This window comes from Oryx dammah, unplaced genomic scaffold, assembly GCF_014754425.2.
Source record: "Oryx dammah isolate SB20612 unplaced genomic scaffold, SCBI_Odam_1.1 HiC_scaffold_2, whole genome shotgun sequence".
Classification (NCBI taxonomy): domain Eukaryota; kingdom Metazoa; phylum Chordata; class Mammalia; order Artiodactyla; family Bovidae; genus Oryx; species Oryx dammah.
Window position 1 is genome coordinate 86,294,380 of NW_024070186.1, and position 24,945 is coordinate 86,319,324.

At 34.2% G+C, this 24,945-nt stretch overlaps 1 protein-coding gene across 1 annotated transcript in view; it reads left to right on the forward strand.

Annotated features, from left to right (window-relative positions):
* FYTTD1 (forty-two-three domain containing 1) overlaps positions 1-23,856 on the forward strand; it is a 31,504-nt gene extending 7,648 nt beyond the window's left edge. The window contains exons 3-9 of the mRNA XM_040249895.1: positions 5,047-5,195; positions 11,464-11,576; positions 14,564-14,660; positions 15,061-15,122; positions 16,488-16,562; positions 19,639-19,765; positions 21,458-23,856. Of these exons, the coding sequence (XP_040105829.1) occupies positions 5,047-5,195; positions 11,464-11,576; positions 14,564-14,660; positions 15,061-15,122; positions 16,488-16,562; positions 19,639-19,765; positions 21,458-21,556 (722 nt within the window). The 3' untranslated portion in view covers positions 21,557-23,856. The remainder of the gene's footprint in view (positions 1-5,046; positions 5,196-11,463; positions 11,577-14,563; positions 14,661-15,060; positions 15,123-16,487; positions 16,563-19,638; positions 19,766-21,457) is intronic.
* Positions 23,857-24,945: the final 1,089 nt, after the last annotated feature.

Below are 24,945 nucleotides of genomic sequence, written 5' to 3' on the forward strand. Positions count from 1 at the left end.
CTGATAGTCTGGCTGCACTCCATTGCTACTGAACCAGAATCTGCAGAAGTAGGATCTGGGTATTTTTAAAGTTCCATATGTCCCTCTAACACATGACTAGTGTTCAACTGCTGCTCTGGTGAAGCTTAAAATGTGGAAGGATCTTCACAGAGGTAGTAGTTGAAGTAATGAGAATGATGGTACTCTGGAAAGACAAGAGAACTTTCTAAAGGGGCTAAATGAATAAAAACTGAGAAAAGACTATTGCATGAAACATGACAATGAAAGGGTGAAAAATAGAACTGTTGCTAAAACTGAGATAGAGCTAGTGAAGTTTGTTCAAAGGTAGAAAAGGAAGAAGGAAGGGATGATCTAGGCTTGTTAGAAGGTAAAGGAGAAGCCGTTGATAAATAAGAGATTGTAGAAAGAAAGGGTGATGAAAATGGGAACAGTGACTATAATAGCCAGAAAGCACCTAGGAATAGAATTTCCTTTTATTTGTGTGTTTTTTAAAATTTTATTGAAGTATAGTTGATTTACAATATTATGTTAATTTCTTCTGTACAGCAAAGTGACTCAGTGATATATATATATTATTTTTCATATTCTTTTCTATTATGGTTTATCCCTGGATATTGAATATGGTTCCCTGTGCTATATAGTAGTGTACCTTGTTGTTTATCCATTCTATATGTACTAGTTTGTATCTGCTGATCCCAAATTCCCAATCCTTCCTTCTCCACCTCTTTTTATTCTTGTTAATGAGTTTTTTTCCATGAGTCTTTCTCATCTAAGCCTCAAACTTTGGTATAATAATGGATTCCTGCTCTCTTTAAACTTCCTCTTTGTTCTGCTAATTCACTCATTCTTTTGGAATACATTCAGATTTCCCTGTTCCTCTCCCAGTCCCTTATTATGTTATGTTTTAGTGTTGCAGTAGCATCCAGAATGGTTTCACTCAGTATAAGATACTGCTTCAAGACTGATATAATCTAATCATGAATTCCATGACCCCCTCAATTCCTGTTCAAGTATAGTCTTTATCCCCACTTAGAGCCCTCTTATTTGTGCCTACCACATCCATTCACTTCTTATCCTTTTCTCTAGATTCTCAGTACACTGTGCTTGCTTATGTCTTTGTATTGTACTTGTTACTGCTTACCTTATTCCTTATTCACATCGTTTGTGTTTTGTAGCTAGCTCAGTTCAGTTCAGTTCAGTTGCTCAGTCGTGTCTGACTCTTTGTGACCCCATGAATCGCAGCACACCAGGTCTTCCTGTCCATCACCAACTCCCGGAGTTCACTCAGACTCACGTCCATTGCGTCAGTGATGCCATCTAGCCATCTCATTCTCTGTCGTCCCCTTCTCCTCCTGCCCCCAATCCCTCCCAGCATCAGAGTCTTTTCCAATGAGTCAACTCTTTGCATGAGGTGGCCAAGGTACTGGAGTTTCAGCTTTAACATCATTCCCTCCAAAGAACACCCAGGGCTGATCTCCTTCAGAATGGACTGGTTGGATCTCCTTGCAGTCCAAGGGACTCTCAAGAGTCTTCTCCAACACCACAGTTCAAAAGCATCAATTCTTTGGTGCTCAGCTTTCTTCACAGTCCAACTCTCACATCCATACATGACCACTGGAAAAATCATAGCCTTGACTAGACGGACCTTGGTTGGCAAAGTAATATCTCTGCTTTTCAATATGCTATCTAGGTTGGCTGCAGTCACCATCTGCAGTGATTTTGGAGCCCCCAAAAATAGTCTGACACTGTTTCCACTGTTGCCCCATCTATTTCCCATGAAGTTATGGGGCCAGATGCCATGATCTTTGTTTTCTGAATGTTGAGCTTTAAGGCAACTTTTTCACTCTCCTCTTTCACTTTCATCAAGAGGCTTTTTCATTCCTCTTCACTTTCTGCCTGCCTTTTCTGTCATAGCTGTTTTTTTCTCTTTGGAAATGTACCAGATTATATTCTGCCTTTTGTTCTTTAATTGTTTGGAAAAGTGTTCAATTTTTCGAGCACAGAAACTTGCACTTAGATCATGGCTCTGCCATTTTCAAACTATGACCTCTGGGTAGTCACTATTCTTTGCCTCATTTTACTTGCAAAATTGAGATATTAGCATCAGCTTCATCAAGTTCTCATTTAAAGTACTCAGAACAGTGCCTAGCACAGTAGTAGATCCTTCATTATTTAATACAAATAAAAATAGCAAGTTGTTACAGATTTAATTTGAACTAGAGGCTTTCCCAACATGGTTGATCTTCATTTGGTTGCAATTCTAGAAGGAAATCACACATAGAGTAGCAACAGTTTGATCTTAATATTTTAAAAAGTTGTATCTCTATTGCTTTTTTGATGATTATAAAAGTAATAAGATCGTTACTTTTAGTCCTAAGGCAGAGCACCCAAAAAAGGAACAAATCTACATGAATTCCCTACCATACGGAGTTGCCATGCAGATAGAATTCACGGGGAAGTGATCTGTAGGGATGAGGGGGCTGTAATTTACTGGAGGACTAGGACTAGATCTAGATAGGTACCTTGGGCCTAAAATTTAAGGTGTCATTCATTCTCAAATTTTGTGCCTTAGGCGCCTCTCTTACCTCACTTAGTCTTAGCTTGAGGGGAAGGGATAATGATTGCCACTGACTGTCGTATGCCACAGAAACCTTAAGTTGCACACTAGAACTTGAAAGAAAAGCTTCTAGAGTCCCTGCAGTGCCCTCTGCTGACAAAGCCTAATATTAAGCCAACTGATAAGAGACATGTTCCAGTAACAGAAGTGGGGCAGTAAAGGCAATAAATTCATAAATGGTTCAACCATCATAACAGGTTCCTAACTGCCTTGTTGAATTCTCATCTCAAAATTGGTATACCACAAAAAAGCATTATGGAATTAGATATTTGAGAATGACATATATACATGATTATGACTTAAGAGATTAATCATACACATTAGTCCTGAGAAATCCTACAGTAAACTATTTTAAGTTTAGTTTGACTGTGAAGCAAGTTGTTAGACCTGTTACCACATTGAAGGTGTATATTACTGCGCAGGATTCCATTCTAAAGACATTCCCCCACAAATTAGAATTAAGAATAGCCAATATCACAATTGTTACTTGGCATAGTCCTCTGGAATTTCTGGCCATTGCATTAAGAAGTAAAAGAATTCGAGGTGTAATTATTGGAAGGAAGAAGATAGTATTATTTGTGAGTAATATGATTGTCACTCAGAAATCCCAAGAAAATAATTTTAAAAACTATTAGAACTAATAAGTGAATTCAGTGAGATAGCTGATTAGAAGCTATTCATTGAAACCTCAGTAGCTTTCTGTAATCCCAAGAATGACAATATGAAAATTATTAATAGAAAGAGATCTTTTTTGAGATTAATAACATATGAAATACCTGTAATAAATTTAATGAGAACTGTACAGGACCTATGGGGGAAAAAGCTTGAAACTTTACTGTGCCAATTTAGTGACCAAAGAAGAATGAGTGGAAAGACAGCACATTCCTGAATATTGTAAAGATATCAATCCTTGAAAAATTAATTATAAATTTAAAGCAATTCTTATATCGGAGCATGAAAGAAAATTAGACCTTGATCCTGAAAGACTGATTATGAACATGTCAGTTTGGGAATGAAAGATTAAAAAAAAAAAAAACATGGAAAGTGTTCATTATTGCTAGTAAACTACCAAATGTGATGAGATTTTTAAGATTAAAAAGAATAATAGTCAAAGTAGTCAATGATGTGGAAAAATGGGCACCCTTATGTTCCTGGAAATATACATAAATACAGTCATTCTGGAGGAGATTTTTCACCAAAATAATCAAAATCCTTAAGAATTTGCTTTACTCTTCGATACAGCATTTTGACCTTTGGAAATTTATATATTGAAGAAATGATCGTGGATGTGTATAAAAATGTGTTATCTGTAGTGTTATCATAATATTACTTATGGTAGAGTAATGCTAGAAGTAACTGAAATGGTTTAGTGTGAATATTAAAGACATTAGAATTAAGGATGGCCAATATCACAGTTGTTACCTAGTGTAATTCACAATATTCACAATACAGTGTTAACATAGACTACAAAGTAGTATTTTGGGTGTGAAATATGCTTGCTGGAAGATTGACTTGGCCTACTTTCTGGGCCCACGATACTACAAAATTGTAAATTACCTCATGTGATACAGTCTTTTGTGTTGCTTCAAAACAGTTGAATCTAAAAGTGTTAACTTGAAATATATGTGTATAAGTAAAATACTAGAAAAATGTAAAATGTTCATAGTTGTTATCTCTAAGTGGTGACCTAATAATGGTGGTGACTTTTATATTCTTATTTATACTTTATATATTTTTAAGATTTCTGCAGTTGAACATGTTTACTATTTCATAATTAGAAAATGAGTGTTTAAATAGATAAGATATATAATGGAAGTGTGAAGTCAGTAATGTCATGTGCTGCAGAGATTAAAATACTCATTGGAGTTTACTGCAGAGTTTAGCAAAAGCAGTTGGAATAGAGTAAGACTGAAAACAAAGAACCCAGATTACAGCATAGTAAGTAAATAGGAGATAGTGATTCCACTCTAAATCAGTGCCACCAAACAAAGTGTGAGGCACCTGTTAATAATGTATTTTATTTAACCCAGTACATCTGAGATATTTTAATAATGTGTGATTAATATGAAATTATTAATGAAATATTATATTTTCTTTTGTTACATCTCAATTCAAATTAGTCATATTTCAAGTACTCAATAAGCATATGTGGATAGCAGCTGCACAGGGAAAGTTGAGACTGTTCTCTTTGTTGAGAGTAATTCTGAAGAGAAGATAGCTAGGAGGAAATGTGAGAATCCTCTAGTCCTTTGTAGTCCATTACCAGCAGCAGAACCCTTTTCAGTGCAGCTTATAAAATATAATAAAATAAGTATTATATAATAAATGAAAAACTTTCATGTTCTCCACCCTGCTTAAGAAATACAGTATCCTGTGACCTGTGTGCCATTCAGTTGACTCTGAGATTGTTTTTTCCTCTTCTCCTACAGGTTTTGGTAAGAATAGTCTGAGCCGTAGAGGAAGAGTGATGCCTGGGAAGAGACGTCCTTATGGAGTTGTCACCGGCCTTGCAGCTAGGAAAGCAACTGGAATTCGAAAAGGAATTAGTCCTATGAATCGACCACCTCTAAGTGACAAGGTAGGGTGATAGTTAATCCTGAATCAGAAACTCTGGGACAAATGAATCTGTATTCAAAACAGGACATGACTGAAGTGACTTAGCAGCAGCAGCAGTTGGGGCTTATATAAAAAATTTAATAATTATATAAAAATTTAATAAAATTTCACAGACGTAGAAAACAAACTTTCAGTTAACCAAAGGGAATTGGGGGAGGAGGGATGAATTAGTATGGGATTAACAGATACAAGCTACTATACATAAAATGGATAAGCAACAAAGATTTACTGTATATCACAGGAAACTATTCAGTATCTTATAATAAATAATTTGAAAATATATATATATTTACAACTAAATTACTTTGCTGTACACCTGAAACTAATGCAATATGTAAATCAACTATATTTCAAATAAGAAAAAAAAAGAAACTTTTATTTGTACTAATATTTTAGTGAATGAGCTTGAGAGAACATTTTATTTGAATATTTTGGTTTTTTAATGTAGTACTTTGGGGCTTATATTGGAGAAGGCAATGGCACCCCACTCCAGTACTCTTGCCTGGAAAATCTCACGGACGGAGGAGCCTGGAAGGCTGCAGTCCATGGAGTCGCTGAGGGTCGGACACGACTGAGCGACTTGACTTTCACTTTTCACTTTCATGCATTGGAGAAGGAAATGGCAACCCACTCCAGTGTTCTTGCCTGGAGAGTCCCGGGGACGGGGGAGCCTGGTGGGCTGCCGTCTATGGGGTCACACAGAGTCGGACATGACTGAAGTGACTTAGCAGCAGCAGCAGTTGGGGCTTATATAAAAAATTTAATAATTAAATAAAAATGATTGTCATTCATGAAGAATACCTAAACTTCCACATTATCAAATATAAACTTTTTTTATAGGTTCTTGACTTTCCTTGTGCACGTGCCCCTGTGTGTGTGTGTATACAGTTTTTAACAGATGTGTGTCTGCAGTTTTTAACAGGTTATTGATGTATAATTTTATACTATAAAATTCATTTAAGTGTACAGTTCAGTGAATTTTAGAAAGTTTAGAGTTGAACAATCATCACAATAATTAATTTTAGAAAAACATTTCTATCACTCTAAAGAGAAGTCTCATGTCCATTCACAGTCATACCCCATCATATGCCCCCAAGCAACCACTAATCTACTTGCTGTAAATATATTATAGATTTGCCTTTCCCACACATTTCACATACAGGCATACCTTGTTTTATTACACTTCACTTTATTATGCTTCACAGATACTGCGTTTTTTACAAATTGAAGATTTGTGGCAACCCTGCATTGAGCAAGTCTGTTGGTGCCTTATTTTCAACAGCCTTTGCTCAGTTTCTGTCTCTGTGTCACATTTTGGTGATCCTCACAATATTTTAAACTCTTTCATCATTGTATTTGTTACGGTGATCCGTAATCTTTGATGGTACTATTGAAAAAAGATCAAAACTCACAGAAGACGAAGATGACGGTTAGCATTTTTTTGGCAATAAAGTATTTTTAAAGTAAGGTATGTACATTCTTTTTTTAGGCATAATACTGTGGCACACTTAAAGACTACATTATAGTGTAAATATAATTTTTATATGTACTGGGAAACCAGAAATTCTTGTGACTAAGTTTTTTTCGTATTTATTTTACTGCAGCAGTCTGGAACCAAATCCCCAGTAACTCCAAGGTATCCCTGTAAATGGAATCATACAGTAGTATGTGGGCTGGCAGTTAGCTGTATACTTTTGAGGTTTATCATGTTATAGCAAGTCTCAGTACTTCATCTCTTTATTATTGAATAATATTCTATTATATGGATATACTATATTTTGTTTATCCATTCACCAGTTGATGGACAACATTTTCATTGTTTTCATTTTTGGGGGTATTGTAAATAATGTTGCTTACATCCCTGTAAGTATGTAGGGACACAGATTTTCATTTCTCTTGGGTGGACAACTGTTTGCTCTAGTTTATATTTTTAATTAGAGTTATATTTATTTACCCACTGTAAATTAACTACTTTTCAAATCTTAATTGACTTTTTATTTACATCTCAATGGAGTAAATTTTGAATTGGCTAAATAAAGCATTACTTAAAATAGTTTCACACATGGTTTTTCTTTAGTTTCTTATGTTTAGTAAGTCTGAGCCACCAAGGAATTTAATGTTCTACTCTTCTATTTTTTAACCTGTTTGGTTTCTCTGATTATGAAAGTAATATATATTTTAATTTAAAAATTCAGGACATGAATCATTTCTTAAAATATCTTAAGAATGTATTCTGGTTAACCACAACTGTTTACACCTTAACTTTTCAGTTCTGCTATCACCAACAGCTATCTGTAAAACTTTATCACAGAACTTGCTCCAGTAGAAATTTTAGATTACAACATGTGGTGTAGTTTTTTGAGTTGTTTAAAAATTGAAAGTGTTAAATTATAGAATACTTACAAGCTCTATAAATTATAGAATAATGTACTGAATGGTAAGATGTTTTTATTCAGAGACTGAATGATTTTAGAAAAGATATGGTTTGAAATTTTCTGTTTCTTAACCTTTCTCTCAACCTGAATGTAGATTAATATCTGAACAGGAATGACTATGGTACTTGTGAAGCAGATCATTTTCTAGCAATTTACAAAATTTCTTTTTACATATAAATAACTTATACCATCCTTTTATATTCATTAAATGAATTACCCAAATACTTTAATATACTTAGAAATTTTATACCTTAAAAAAAATTCCTGACCGTAATTAGACATTTTGTTACTTTATCTCTTCCTTTCCACAGTTTATATGAAATAGTAAGATTTTATTTCAATAAAAATGTACATTTTCTTACACATTAAGTGAATTACTAAGTGGGCTGTGCTATGACTAGCAAATGACTGTGCTATGAGGGGAATGAACATCTCTAAGAATGAATTTTTTTCTTTTGTTTAGAGAAAGCTTAAAGTATCTGCCAAGTGAAAGTTCTTAAGGAATTTTTCGACTGGAATTTATTACCTTGTCAGTGTCAGTTCTATAACATTTTCCGTTTAGATTCACAATTTCCTAAAACTGAGGGTATGTTATGTTTTGTAGAACTTTTAACTGGACTGTAATAGTACTAAACTATTTAGTACTTCTGTAAACTTAAAAAAATAACTGCATAATTAGTGGTTATTTTCTGCTAATGGGTAGTTTTGATCATTTGTCTGATTTTGATAGTTTATAAATACCTTATCTTCATACTGTGGAATTCAACAGTAAAATAGGAATAAATGTTAATGTGCAAGACAGTGTGGGTACATCTCAAAACATGCTGAGCAGAAGAATTCAAACACAAGATACTGTGTACTATGATCCTGTTTCTTTGAAGTTGTATAAAAGGCTGAACTAACTATAGTGACTGATCAGTCACTGCCTGGTGTTAGAGTCATGTGAGGGAAGGAAATTGCAGGGGGCATAAGGAAACATTTAAGGTTAAGGGTACTGTTTTATATCTTGGTTATGAAGTTATTACATGACTACATGTAGTTACCCAAATTCATCAAACTGTACACTTAAAATTTTATTACTTTAATACTTAAGTAATAAAAAACTATTTTAATAGAACAACATTCAAATAGACTACCTTAATTTCTTTCCCTCAAGGAATAATTTTTTATATCAAAATTCTTTAGGGAAAACTTACTGCTAGATATTCTTTGTAAGCACTTTTGTACACATATACAAACCTTAGATTCATGAACACAAATTGCCAATACATTATTGGACTGTTGACAGTTCTTGACCATGTATTCATCATTTAATTCATGTTGACTGAATACTCAGTATGTCCTAGATGCAAGGGATTCTGTATTAAAATCCCTGTCCTCATGGAGAACTCAAACAAATATCAAATAATTTATCACACAAATAACTAAATGATTTTAATATGGCAGGTATTTTGAAGGAAAATGACATGTGACAGTAATATTATAGAAGGAACTTTTACATTTACCTATAAAATGGTCTTTGGTGTTTTTATTAAAGACAAAATATTAAGCTCAGAATGGGCTATCATTAGTCTGATTTCACAGCATTTCTTATGTATGGTTGATATTCTTTATTCCTGCTTTTACATTTGCTTCTTTTCTAAATGTTCATGAAAATGAAGATTATTATAATTTTTGTGTTTTTTCATCTGTATCTTTGGGATACTTCTCATATTTTTAAAATACAAGGGAATCTAGATTAAGTAAAAGATACAGTTCATATTGTCAAAGACTTTTGAAAAGCCTTCATGGAAAATATGGAAACCTGAATTAGGCTTTAATGATGGACTGAATTTATGTGGAGAGAGAAAAAATGGACATTTCATTTGGTAATATTCTGTGACATTGAGTTTTTTTAATTTCTATTTTTCTACTCAGGTTTCTTTGCTATCACAACCTCCCTTTTTTCCTTCTCACACGTTTGTTTGGGAAATTAGCTCTTTTTTTAAAAAAAACTATTTATATTGATGTATAGTTAATTTATAATGTATTAATTTCAGGTGTAGCAAGTGATTCAGATATATGTTTTCAGATTATTTTTCATTATAGGTTATTACAAGATATTGACTATAATTCCCTGTGCCATACAGTAGATCCATGTTTCTTATCTTTTTTATATATTGTAGTGTGTATATATTAATCCCAAACTCTTCATTTATCTCTCTTCCCCTTACTTGCTATCCATTTGATAACCATAAGTTTGTTTTCTGTGTCTGTGAGCCCATTTCTGTTTTGTAAATAAGTTGATATATATCATTTTTTTATATTCCACATATAAATGATACCATATATTTGTCTTTCTCTGATTTACATCACATAATATGTTTTAAATCTTTCAAGGATTCTAAATTGTTGATTTTATTTAGCATGGAATGTAGTATTTTTATTTGGCCTATGTCCACCTTTAAACCTACATTCCACACCATTACCTTCACCCCCTCCTCTCCACCATAAACATACCTCGACATTCCAAGAATCTAAAGTCATAGTTTCCTCTTTCATATCTCTTTCTCTTTGTGCATATGCAAATCTCTCTCTGTGTTATAATGTTATTACTGTACTTCACATATTCTCCTATTAAATAACTTACCACAGTAAATTATAATTACCCATTAATATGCATCTGTCTCTTAGACTGGATTACTTGAAGATGAGGACTATACTTAGATATCTTTGTATATCTGACTAATATTATACCTCTCCCATTATAGATACCTGATAGATATTTGTTGAATGCCCTCAAGAGACAGAGCTGCTCTAAACATTTTGTAACTTGTCAAATTCTTTATATAATGGAATTCTCAGCTTGAGTTTAAGCTGCGCCCACTGCAGGAATTCAGTCTTTAGTTGTTAAGATAGATTTCAGAGAAGCCTATTTGCAAGGGGTCTAAGAGCCTCTTGTGAAAAAGCTCAAGTTATGCCACTGCTGAGTCTGAGTCATGTCCGGAAATTAACCAGTCTTTTTAAACTTGGTTGATGCCCTGACAAGTGACTATTTGCAGGGGTCCTGGGAGGGAGCTAATTAAAAGGGAGACTGACTCTAAATGCTGGAGGGAAAGAGTGATTGTGAGCACACTGTAATACACTTTGTTCCCACAAAAGTGTTTAGACATCTCATAGAAACAAATAGACACCAAACAAAGCTTAAAACACAAATTCACTAAAAACACTAGAATCATAGAAGCACAAGCTACACTGCTTAGGACCCTCTAAGAGAGCAAAAGACAAAGGAGAGATAACATATCTGTTCTACTTCTCCTCTGACCTAAAGGTCAACTTTAGTCCAGTCAAGGTCAAGGAAACCATCAGGGATTGCTTGGCTAGCACAATGGCACTGCACCTGCATCAGAAATTTGGCTCTCTTACTACACCTTCACTTGACATCAAAATCATATTTATATGAAAGATTCCCAAATTTTCATTTCAGGCCCTCTTGATTCTTCTCTTGAGCTCCAAAGCCATGTTTCCTCATCACCTGTGTATCTCTCAGAGTATCAAACTGAACATAACCAAAATAGAAAAAATTCCTTCTTCTGTTTAAATTCTTCTTTTGTTGCAAGTATTTTAAGTATAATGTGGTTTTCTTTTTGGTCACTTAGACTGGAAATATTCAAGTTGTTTTAGCTTCTTTGCCTCTCTAATCTGTACATCTAAGTAGTGGTCAGTCCCTGTCCATTCTGCTTCAGAAATGTTTATATATAGTAGGTTATAGAGCATGAAGCAATCTAATTAACATAGTTTCTTGCTTTCTAAAAGAATATAGAACGATATTTTCCAGCATTAAAAAGGAAGGCAAACCTTCTGAGACAAAATGAAGTGCAGAGAAAACCAGTTGCAGCTCTCAAGAGACCTAACCAGTTAAATAGAAAGTAAGTACTCAAATATAAGACAGTATTATGTTATCCTTCATAAATAAAGATGGACTTCTTATACTGAGAGTTCAAAGCAATGAATTTGCAGTGATGTTGTAGTTGTCTGGTCATTTTCAAGACAGATACTTGGTATGTCTGTTTGAACACTCAGTATGGAAGCATTTAGTTACAGCTTCCTTATTTCTTAGAACCAGTGTTATTGATGAATTTAACTAATTATAGACTTCTTAAGAAAAACATCACTCTGTTTCTTTGTTTCTCTTGACATATAGAAAAAAACTGCAAAAGATGATTGTTTTGGTAAAAACACCTCAGCCAGTATTATTCAAAATTTTGAAAGCTGAATTTGTTATGTACTCTCAGTGGTTCTTAACAGAATAGTGTATGTTATTTGTGGGAAAAGCAAACCTGAAAGGATTTTTCATGAATACTTCTTAAGCTTAAATTATTTATTTGTCTGTGTCCGGTCTTAGTTGTAGCATGCAAGATCATTCATTGATTGTGGTGCGTGGGCTTCTCTCTAGTTGTGGCATGTGGGTTTGGTAGTTGTGGTGTACAGGCTTAGTTACCGTGGAGTATGTGGATCTTAGCTCTCTGATGAGGGATTGAACCTGTGTCCCCTGCAATGAAAGGTGGATTCTCAACCGCTGGACCACCAGGGAAGTCCCTAGCTGAAATTATTTTGATATTAAATTAAAAAGGGTATGTCCTGTGATTCCACTCCTGCGAGGTCCCCAGAGCAATCAGATTCACAAGAGACAGGCAGTGGAGGAGTTGGGGCCGGGGGCTGGGCGGAGGTGGGCAGTAAGTTGGAAGGGGAACAGGTTTAGTCTGTGAATGTGAATGTTTCTGGAAATGGTGGTGGTGGTGGTACGACCATGTGAATGCACTGAATGCCACCGAACTGGCCGAAGCAGTAAACTTTACATGTATTTTACCAATTAAGGATATTTAAAATGTTAAAAAGACAGTTGTTTAAAATGTGACCTACTATTATGGTACCTCTGCCTTATTGACTGTGCCAAAGCCTTTGACTGTGTGGATCACAACAAACTGTGGAAAATTATTAAATAGATGGGAATACCACATCACGTGACCTGCCTCCTGAGAAATCTATATGCAGGTCAAGAAGCAACAGTTAGAACTGGACATGGAACGGCAAACTGGTTCCAAATCAGGAAAGGAGTACGTCAAGGCTGTGTATTGTCACCTTGTTTATTTAACTTATATGCTGAATACATCATGCAGAATCCCAGGCTGGATGAAGCACAAGCTGGAATCAAGATTGCTGGGAGAAATATCAATAACCTCAGATATGCAGATGAAACCACCCTTATGGCAGAAAGTGAAGAAGAACTAAAGAGCCTCTTGATGAAAGTGCAAAGAGAGTGAAAAAGTAGGCTTAAAACTCAACATTCAGAAAACTAAGATCATGGCATCTGGTCCCATCACTTCACGGCAAATAGATGAGGAAACTATGGAAACAGTGACAGACTTTATTTTGGGGGGGCTCCAAAATCACTGCAGGTGGTGACTGCAGCTGTGAAATTAAAACATGTTTGCTCCTTGGAAGAAAAGCTATGACCAACCTAGACAGCGTATTAAAAAAGGAGCGACATTACTTTGCCAACAAAGTTCCGTCTAGTCAAGGCTATGGTTTTTCCAGTAGTCATGTATGGATGTGAGAGTTGGACTATAAAGAAAGCTGAGTGCAGAAGAATTGATGCTTTTGAACTGTGGTGTTGGAGAAGACTCTTGAGAGTCCCTTGAACAGCAAGGAGATCCAACCAGTCCATCCTACAGGAAATCAGTCCTGAATATTCATTGGAAGGACTGATGCTGAGGCTGAAACTCCAATACTCTGGCCACCTGATGGGAAGAACTGATTCATTTGAAAAGACCCTGATGTTGGAAAGGATCGAAGGCAGGAGGAGAAGGGATCGACAGAGGATGAGATGGTTGGATGGCATCACCGACTTGATGGACATGGTTTTGAGTAAACTCCGGGAGTTGGTGATGGACCGGGGAGCCTGGTGTGCTGCAGTCCATGGGGTCGCAAAGAGTTAGACATGACTGAGCAACTGAACTGAACTGATTATGGTACTCTGTTCTCTGTAAGGATAAAGTAGAAGTTGACAAGCTGTGAAGTTTTATTATTTCAGTTTCAAATACCATTTATTCATCTCTTATAAAAGATAATTCAAAGCCAAAAAAACCCTGAAATGAAGTTTTTGTATATGTGGAATGGCTATAATTGTACCTTTACTCAATGTCATCTCTTTGTTTTGAGAATCAATTGGGAGTACTTTTTTTTTGGAAAAGAGGAACTTCTCAAGAAATTGTCAATTACCTGAGCCATTAATGAGTCCTTGTTAATTGAGATGGCTAGGGAAATTATGCATTTGAGCATCTATAAGGTTGGAGGTAAGATGAGGTGACATGTTAAACATTTATTTATAGAAATAAGCAGATAAGTATGAAAATTTGTCTTTTACCAACTTTCTATAGAAATTAGAAGGAAATTGGTGAAAGTAAAGTCAAACATAATTAAGGTTACAATATTCTGTGCAGGAGAGAGCATACAGTGGAACAGTAAGAGTTTTTGTGTGATTTATATTAATATAATATGTATTAAGAGTGAAGGAGAGAGATTTGGAGAATATGTTATATTTCAATATTTTCTCTTATTGTTGGTTTTTAGCAGTTTGACAGTGATGTACCTAGGTGTGATTTTCTTTGTACTAATTCTTTTAGACAGTTGAATATTTGTAGGATAAATTAGTTCTAGAATTAACCAGATTGTTATATCTGTAAATCAGATCTCAATAGCTTCATGTAAACAAGAACATAATTGAATCTTTGTGTTTAGTATACCTCAGTATTTTAGCCTATAAATTTAACTATTTTTGCTTATTTTTTCAAGATGTTTCAGAGTTGTTAAGTGGCCCAGATTTTCATGGTACATGTGTTTTTTTTTGTTGCAGAAATAACATTCCAAATAATTTTACCAGGAGTGGAAATAAATTAAGTCATCAGAAAGACACTCGTCAGGCAACTTTTCTTTTCAGAAGAGGCCTGAAGGTATAAAAAACCCTTGACAGTGTTTTCTTTTTACACAAAGGATCCTGACCATCCACCTTTAGTAATCATCAATTATAGACATGACCCATGATCAAGGTAGGGTTTGGGTTTAGGATATGGAGAATATGACATTAGATTAATTTTTTCCCCTCTTTTCTCTTTTGTTGTCATCAATGGCAGTGTCCTATAAGAATTTAACATGTTATTTAGGAATAATTTTGTTTTTACTACTTATTCTGATACAGGAACCCTAAGAAAGAGGTGTTGTCAGAATAGGCACATGTTTCTTTCCTGCATTCAAACCCACCACACAGGGTTATAAAGTTACAGAGCAGGATAGCTCTTTGGATTCAAATCCTCTGCTTTCTGTGGGATCTACTGCTTTTTTTTTCCCCTTCAGGTTCAGGCCCAGTTGAACTCAGAACAACTGCTAGACGATGTAGTAGCAAAGAGAACTCGTCAGTAAGTTTCAATTTGTTTTTCAAGATGTCATTTCAAAACTCCCAGAATAGTAGTGACCTAAATTATTTGTGCCGCAGTTTAAAAGAAATTAAATGAGACCCAGAGTGAATTAACCATTGAGCCTGAAATAAGTAAATCCTGTTTTGTTTTTCTTGATTTTCCCCAAAAAACATTTGGCATTTTCACATGTCAGTGTTACACGTTTTAGCAGCAAATGCATTACTCTGTATCTTTTTTCCTGTTTATTCCATTTTAATGAAATAGCTCTTTATTTTTTTATAATTGCTTTATACAGATGAACCAGTTCAGGGAATAAGTAGAAGAAAATCAGTAGAGCTTTTAGAATATTTATAAATTTTTAAAAACAATACAGTGTTTTCTTCTTATATTGCTTTTTTCCTCCTTACCCCTTGAAGATATTTTAAGAATATGTTTTTGTCTCTTAGAATTGCACTGCAAGTGTGAGTTGTAACATTCCATCAGTATGACCAGAGTTTAAAACTAAATCATTTAAAATTATGGCTACTTCTTAGAAAACAAAGCATATATCGCATGATCATGGTTCAGATATGATACCTTCTAGAATGGTCATTATTTTGAGCAGTTGGAGTATAAGAATGGCAACTATTTGAACTTCATGCTGATAGTATTCTTTTGCACTGGAGTTTGAGGATTAACATATAGAACAAAGCACAAGATACTTGATTTGGTAACAATGTAATGTAAATGTCAGATTTTGACCTACATAAATATAAAAGTAAAGCTGATAGAAAGTGGGTGAAGAGGTGGAGGGAAGGAATTAGAAGTACTATTGTCCTTTCTTACAAAGGGAGTAGGAGAAAATGTCAAGAGATACTACTAGAGAAAGAAATTCAAATGTATTTATAAAATTAATGAAAGCAAAATAGTGATACAGCCATCAAAATGTTTCAAAGTAGGAAGAGAAACTAGATAGTGTGATGAGCTGAATCCTATGATAGCAAGATATTATTACCTAAGTATCTTGTTTAGTGAACTGGAGGTAACTAACAGGCAGAAAATCAGGAAGTTAAAAGTGCTGCCTCTGGGGAGCAGGAAGGGAGAACAGTGGAGTAAAGGATTGTTGCTTTTTATTAGAAGCTTTTCTGAATTATTTGATTTTTTTATGTGCATATATCTGTTACATGGAAAAATACTTATAAATTAAAGCGTCCAGTTCTTATAACCAGTATGCTGATTAATTATATCATGTTGGGGCTCAGGTATCTATAATTTCTGAAAACTTAGAAAAAGTAATGGCTACTTTGAAATGTGTGTTTTATGTAGAACACACAGTAGGATTTATAAACTTTCATTTTAATGAAATTTTTGGTTTTTTGAAACTAGATGGCGAACTTCCACCACAAATGGAGGAATTTTGACTGTATCCATTGATAATCCAGGAGCGGTGCAGTGCCCAGTGTAAGTCTTTTTTTTTCTTTTTGGAAAAAATTATAACCTCTCAGTATGTAAGAGAATAGAAAAATAGTTGACTCTGCTCAAGAGTATGATGTCCAAGTTAGGATAAACTGAGACAAGGAAACAATACAAAGTGGAAATTAATATAAAGTTAAAAGTAGAGACTTCCTTGGTGGTTCAGTGGTTAGGACTCAGTACTTTGAGTGCTGTGGCCCAGATTCAATCCCTGATTGGACAAGGCACTAGGATTCTACAAGCCACACAGCATGGCCAAAGCAAATAAGCAGACAAAAAAGCCAAAAACAACTGAAAAAGTTACATGTTTTGGACTTAATTACATACACATCTGCCTTCTTTTTAAAGACTTCATAGTATATTCTTTTATTTTTGTTGTTTAGTCACTAATTCATGTCTGTGACCCTGTGAACTATAGCCTCCAGGCTTCTCTGTCCATGGAATTTCCCAGGCAGGAATACTGGAGTAGGTTGCTATTTCCTTCTCCATGGGATCTTCTTGACCCAGGGATCAAACCCAAGTCTCTGGCATCAGCAGGCGGATTCTTTACCACTGAGCCACCAGGGAAGTCCATTCTTTAATTTAAATGACCTTAATTAACTTCACCATTCCATTATATTTATTGCATTATAAACTTTCTAGGTTGAAGCTGGAAGTGATATTGCCTGGGGTAGGGGGTGAGCTGAACCCTGATTTCACAGGCAAGATGTGAGATGGTAGCACTGGCCTGGAGGTGAAGGATCCATTTCAAGAAAGTTCTAAAACCATATTATCAAATTCAACCTGATAATTGACCTAGCCGTGGAAAAACCTCATTGGATCCTCACTAGACCACACTGTAACTCTCACTCTTAAATTTTTCCCATCAAAAAGTATCAGGAATGAAAATTTACGTTGTGTACTTAGAACTGAAAGAAAGTCCTGTATCAGCCAGTGGTCTAGCAGATTGGCTGATTTCTTGGAACTTCATGCAGATGTACTCAAGCTGACACAGTAGAGGAAAATGTATGTGTCGATGTGTGTGACCCATTAGTAGGTTATGAAATCAGTTATGTGAATTGTGATGAACATATTTTAAAAATAATAAATTTTTAAAAAAATTCCTAGGTTTACAGAGTTTTTGTTTTACTTATACATCCACTTTAATAATTGAGATGAAAACATCAGATGAGTCTCTCAAGATTTTAGAGGTTGCTTTATTTTAGTTGAAGATTAAGACTTGGAAATGACCAGTTATTGCAAATTGTTGAAAAGTTTGTAGTTTTACTTACAGAGGTATTCTGTGAGCAATTTATAAATTTTAGTCTCTAGATTAGTCTGTCAAGAACGAAGTATTTTTTTTTTAATTTAGCAAGGTTGCAGGATACAAGATTAATACCTGTTTCTATATACTAATAATGAAATATCAGAAAGAGAACATAAAAAAGAAAACTGATTTAAAATTGTATTTACAACATGCCTAGGAATAAACTTAACCAAGGAGGTGAAGGACCTGTGTGTTGAAAACTGCAAGACATTGATGAAGGAAATTTTAGATGATTCAAAGAAACGGAAAGATAATCCCATGCTCTTGGATTGGGAGAATTAATATCATTAAAATGACCATATTACTGAGTTATCTATAGAGTTAACGCAATCCCTATCAAAATACCCAGGACATTTTTCACAGAACTAGAGCAGATAAAATTTACATGGAACCCCAGGTGACCCCCAAATTACCAAAGCAATTCTGAAAAAAAAAAAAAAGGAAGGTGGGAGGTCACACCCTGACATAAATCATAGCAGTATTTTCTTGGATCAGTCTCCAAAGGCAAAAGAAATAACACAAATAAACAAATGGGACCTAATTAAACTTTAAAGCTTTTATACAGCCAAGGAAACCATCAACAAAATCAGAAGACAGCCTACAGAATGCAAGAAAGTATTTGCAAATGATGCAACCAACAATGGGTTAAAATCCAAAATATACAAACAGCTTATACAAGTCAATATGAAAACAGTTCAGTCAAAAGATGGGAAGAAGACCTGAACAGACATTTTTACAAAGAAGACATACAGATGGCTAGCAGGCACGTGAAAAGATGCTTAGCACCACTAATTGTTAAAGAAATGCAAATCAGAACCCCAATGAGGTATCACTTCACCTGTCAGAACAGCTCTCATCAAAAAGTCTACAAATAATAAATGTTAGAGAGGATATGGAGAAAAGGGAACCCATGTACACTGTTGGTGACAATGTAAATTGGTTCATCCACTGTGGAAAACAGTATAGAGGTTTCTTACACATAGAACTACCAATTCCACTCCTGGGTATATATCTAGAAAAAAATGAAAACACTAAATCAAAAAGATATGTGTACCCCAGTGTTTTTCATAACAGCACTGTTTACAGTAGTCAAGACATGGAAGCAACCTAAGTATACATCAAGAGATGAATGGATAATTAAGATGTGGCATATATATATATACATATGTATGTATATATACAATGGAATGTTACTCAGCTATAAAAAAATGAAATATTGTTATTTGCAGCAACGTGGATGGACCGAGAGAATGTTATACTTAGTTAAATAAGTCAGAGAAAGACAAATACTATATATTACTTATATATGGAATCTAAAAAATAATACAAATGAATGTATATAGAAAGCAGAAACAGACTTGCAGACATAGAAAATAAACTTGTGGTTACATAGAGGGGAGAGAAGGCAGAAGGAAAAAACTCAGGTGTATGGAATTAACAGAAATTACTATATATAAAATAGATAAGCAACAAGGATTTACTGTATAGCATAGGGAATTAGACCCATTACATATAACAACCTATAATGAAATATCTACAAAAATACTGAATCTCTATGCTGTATACCTGAAACACACAATATTGTAAATTAACTATACTTCAAAAAATAAAAAGAACTGGGTTGGCGGGGTTATTGAGAATGTAAATAAAGTAGCCTTCATACAGTTGAACATGTGTACAATTCAAAATGTCTTATGAACCAAGTGATTTATTTCTCTTCTTTTGATTGTTTAACTGGTCTTAATTTTTTTCTAATAGAACTCAGAAACCACGATTAACTCGTACTGCTGTGCCCTCATTCTTGACAAAACGGGATCAATCTGATGTAAAGAAAGTTCCTAAAGGTGTCCCCCTACAATTTGACATAAACAGTGTTGGAAAACAGGTAAATTTTCCCCCCTGTATTTCTCTGGGCCATTGACTGAAAATATTTTAATTAACAAAACTCATGTTGTATAATGAATTACATAGGATGTCCTAACTATGCTGAACCCTAGGAAACTACTGGTCTATCTGTTTTCTGTCTCTGGATTTGCTTATTTTGGACATTTCATGTGAATGAGATCATATAATGTGTGAACCTTTTTTCACTTAGCATAATTTTTTCATGGTTTATCCATTGTGTATATCAATATTTTATTTCTTTTTATTCCTAAATAACATTCCACCACATGGATATATACTGTATTTTATTTGTCAGTTGATGGACATTTGGATTGTTTCCATTCTTTGGCTATTGTGAATAATGCTCCTCTGAACATTCATGTACATATGCTCACACAAAAACCTGTACATTCATGTTTTTGTATGAATATATTTTATTTCTCCTCGGTAAATACCTAAGAATGGAATTGCTAGATCATATTATAATTCTGGGTTTAACTTTTGGGGAACTACCAAATTGTTTTCCAGAGAAGTAGCTGTGCTACCATTCCTTCCAACATGTAAGAGAGTTCTGAATTTTTCCATGGCCTTACCAGCATTTGTTATTATCTGTCATTTGATTTTAGACATTCTGATGCATGTCAAGTGGTGTATCTCACCATGGTTTTGGCAGTTTTTGTATTAACCTTGTAATCTTGCTAAAATACACTTTCTGCTTTTAATAATTTTATAGATTACTTAGGATTTTATTTGTACGCAATCATGTCATTCTTTGAATTTCTTTCCAATCTTTAAATCTTTTCGTTTTCTTCATTATGATGGCTAGGACATTCAGTGCTATGTTGAGAGCATGTTTGCTTGCTTTGTCTCCAGACTTGAGAAGGCATTGTTTTTCACCATTAAGTTTGATGTTAGCAGTAGGCTGTTTTTATCAGATTGAGGAAGTTCCCTTCTATTTGTAATTTGCTGAGAATTTTTATTATGAATGAATGTTACATTTTAAAATGTCAACTGTGGAGTGAAGATAAAATTTTCTGTATGGACAGAAATTTGACCAAATTTATTTTGCTTATTTTATTTTGTCAGTTGTTACTTTCCTTTCAGCCTGGTATTTCCATCTCTTTAAGAATTTTCTAAGTTAGTTGTGATCCACACAAAGTCTTTAGTATAGTCAATGAAGCAGAAGTAGATGTTTTTCTGGAATTCCCTGTTTTTTTCTATGATCCAGTGGATGTTGGCAGTTTGATCTCTGGTTCCTCTGCCTTTTCAAATCCAGCTTGAACATCTGGAGGTTCTTGATTCATATACTATTGAAGCCTAGCTTGAAGGATTTTGAGCATTCCTTTTTTGCTAGCATGTGAGACGAGCGTAGTTGTGCGGTAGTTTGAACATTCTTTGGCATTGCCCTTTTAGGGAATCTGACTCTAGGTTTCAATTCTAGACCTGCAAGTAGACAACTGACTTCCCTAAACTTCACTAAATTCACCTATTTCATATGGGTGTTACACACACACACACACACAGACACACACACACACACAGACACACACACAGACACACACACACACACAGACACACACACACACACACACGTATTGTTACTGTGAATTACCATTATGATCACATTATTGTACCAAAGCGAATGTAGCTTACAGTCAAGTTGTTAAGTTTTGTTTTGTTTTGTTTTCTCTAGACTGGGATGACTTTGAATGAGCGATTTGGGATCCTGAAGGAACAAAGAGCCACTCTCACTTTCAACAAAGGAGGAAGCCGCTTTGTAACCGTGGGATAGATACCATGTCAAAGGAACTTTTCAGTGATGACTCTTAAAAATTTAATTGCTTGAAGAGCTCATCACAGAAATTCAAGAAACTTTATTTCAAAATATTCACAAGGCTAAATAACTCTTTATTTTTATTTTTGAAGTTTTTTTTAAACATGTATAAATAATGCCCTGAAAGAATAACAGGGAGTATACCTATATGTTCTTAAAGATTTCATGGTTGGCCCAGACAGAACAATTCTCTATTTGACTTTTTTGATTCCTCATGCAGCAGAAAGAATGTGGAAAGATAGAAATTGATTATTTTATGATAGTGGTATTTAGGATATCATCACCTTTGCCCATTTTTTACACCTTGCCATTGTAAATCTTGATCTTCAAGATTTGAAATAGCTCCCTTTGTTGCTGTCACTTATACTTTAATAGTGTTGGTGTAATAAGTGCAGTTGACTTTTCTTCATTAGGGATAGAAAAAATTATTAGAATTTCAGTTTGGGAGTTTAAGATTTATGGGGATATCTGGAACTTCGTTCATTTTTCCAATAACATTAGGTTAATCCTCCAGAGTTGTAAATCTTTAATGCTGAACTTTTTTAAAATAAGAAATGTGACTCCGGGCATTAGCTTCTGTTTAAAATGTTGGTGTTTAAAGGCTGTAAATGGGTGTTTACAGAGTTATCTGATAGAGCCTAATTGGAGGAAAGTCCAGAGTAAAAATCTGGTAATTTGTGTGGAGAGAAAGTAGCAGGTGGAAGATGGTAACTGAGATGAAGACTTTAAAACCTAGGTCATAGGTATACTGTTTGGATTTAGTATAGTTTTGAGTCTGGTGAACACAAAGTATTCTTCAGATGATATTTAGAATAATTATAATTAAAATGGATTGAGTTCCGTAGATATTTTGATAGGAAAATTAGCCATAAAGTCCTGGACTTCTTATTTGAAAAAGTTAAATTTTAAGTTTACTAAGTTGAACAGTATACATACAGCTCTTAAAAAAATGTATATGTCACAAGGTAAAAAGTACAAAATTGTAATAGAGTTAACATTATTATGACCTTGTTCTGTACCTTTGCTTCTGATTTCTTGTGTAAAGTTCAGGCATTTGTGGTGAGAAAAGGATTGCCCCTCCTCATACTCTGGAAGGTTAGGCGGAGTTAATTTGTTGTGCCAAGCTAGTGCTGAAAGTCCTCAGATGGTTGTAAATTTTAAGTTATGATATAATACCAAAATGCAGCAAAATATTAAAACTACAGGTTACGAGTTTGGTCATTTTGAAGCTTAACTTTTTGATTTGCTGTAAGGTGAAAACCTCTAAGTAGGTGTTCGTTTTCCCTTCAGCGTATTATTTGTGTTGAGTTTCCCGTTAAAACACAAAACATTGTTATGGCTCCTGCCTGCGTTGCAGGGTGTACTAGAGACTTCATTGTTGTTTCTCATGGTCCTTTGGTTACTTGGTTTATGCTAGCCACGGAAAGCTATCAATAACAGTTTCATGCTTATACCAAAGAATTAAATCTGATCCTTAATATCTGGTATTTTGCTTGTAAGTCTACTGATAAGGGATTATTGGAAGCCAGTCATACAATTTGAACGTAAACTCCAGTCTCTCTGTAGGCCAAGGACTCATTGCAAAACATTTTTGCAAGTATGAATACTTAGATTTGATTCATGAACAATACATTTTAGACTGGTTTAGAATTATTGATAACTTATTTTAAAACAAAGGAAAAGCAACTGAGCACGACTTTGCTGTCTTTAGAGCAGTTTGTGAAAATATGGTATAAAGATGTTTTCATTTTCTTGTTCTTTTAAATATTATTGTACAGAGCTATTATTAATGCCTTCTTTTTAAATCTTTAAAAAATCCCTCCAAATATTGATATTAAGTGCATCAAACAAAATGTCTTTGGTATATTAAACTTTTGCTCTTCATGCATCTGTAATTTCATTTTCTTTTTAAATATAAAATCTTGCCTTTGTTACAGCCAAATTAGAATTCTTGAGTGCTAACATCTTGTATAAAAACAAAGGAATATGCTCTTTTGGAGGAAATTTTTCCTTTCTTAGAATGTGGTTGTAGTCATCCTTTTTCAGTTATTAAAAGTTTTTTTTTTAAACAAGATGCAACTTAAATTTCCCTTTGCATCAGGTGTGTAAAAAACATTGATGCAGTGCATCACAAAATGAACGTTTGTATTTAATGAGGAGATGCTTTACACTGTACTTTTTGGTGTTTTTTGGAAAAGTTACCTTTAGATCTGAAGCTGTTCATTTTTAACAAATAAAATATTACAGGTCTCTCATGATTTATTCTTAGCTAAAAAGATTGAGTTGTGGTTTTTAGATTGTTCTGTGTTATAGAGAACTTTGTAGTGACTGTAACATTTAGGATTTGAAAAGCTGCCTAACAATTAAATTGGTAAATCAATTTAGACTCATATTGACATCCCACTAACTATCTTTTGACCGCTTCATTTATAGCTCCAACAAGAAGTAGTCAGGGGGAGTTAGAATTTAGAAAATCAAATTTTCTTAGAATGCAATATATTAGACTGAATGAACCTTTAGAGATCATCAGGTTTGGTTTTTTTTTTTACATCTTGGTTCAGTGATCCTCAGCTTTTCAAGACTTGTGTGTGATCCAGTCAGTTTTTAAGCTTAGATCTTTAATTCTCCATGAATGGAACACCCACAGAAAGTAGTGAAATGGTGTGTGACTTGTCAGATATCTAAGAAATGGTAATACCATGCTTTAGCATTTGTAACATGGTAAGTAAATACACTCTGCCAGTGATAATTATGAGATTTCATCACTTTTCATTCCAGTTAGGTAGACCTATTAGAAAAGGCCAGTGTTCCTAGTCAAACATTATGTATTTTTTTCTAATAGATATAAACTTCACCACAATTTTAATTATAAGTAAATCATATAATACTGTAAGTATGAAGAAACTTTGAATTTATTGCCCAATGGTTTTTTGTTATAATAGATATATCATATTTTGCTGTCAATAGCTTTGTAATTCACAGTGTAACATAAACAGTTTTGGGGTACCTTTTGTTTTGATTTCTGTTACTCTAAGGAGGTAAGAGTAAGAAGAAATAGCGGACAGAGAATGAATACACTGCAGAGAATGAATACCATGCATTCTAAATGCAGGCAACATTAGGCCAGAAAATGATTTCTTCATTTCTATTCACTAAACCTTTGAAGTCTCATCAGAATTATATGATTATTTGTTTTTTGCCACTGTAAAAAAAAAAAAGGAAGCATGAGATTTAAGCTTTCCTTAAGTTAAAAGCAAGTTATTTTTGCATAGATCAGTTTGGAGTTAACCCCTCTTTAAAAATGACACCAATAAACTCCAAGCATTTACAACAAGAATTTTGGACTA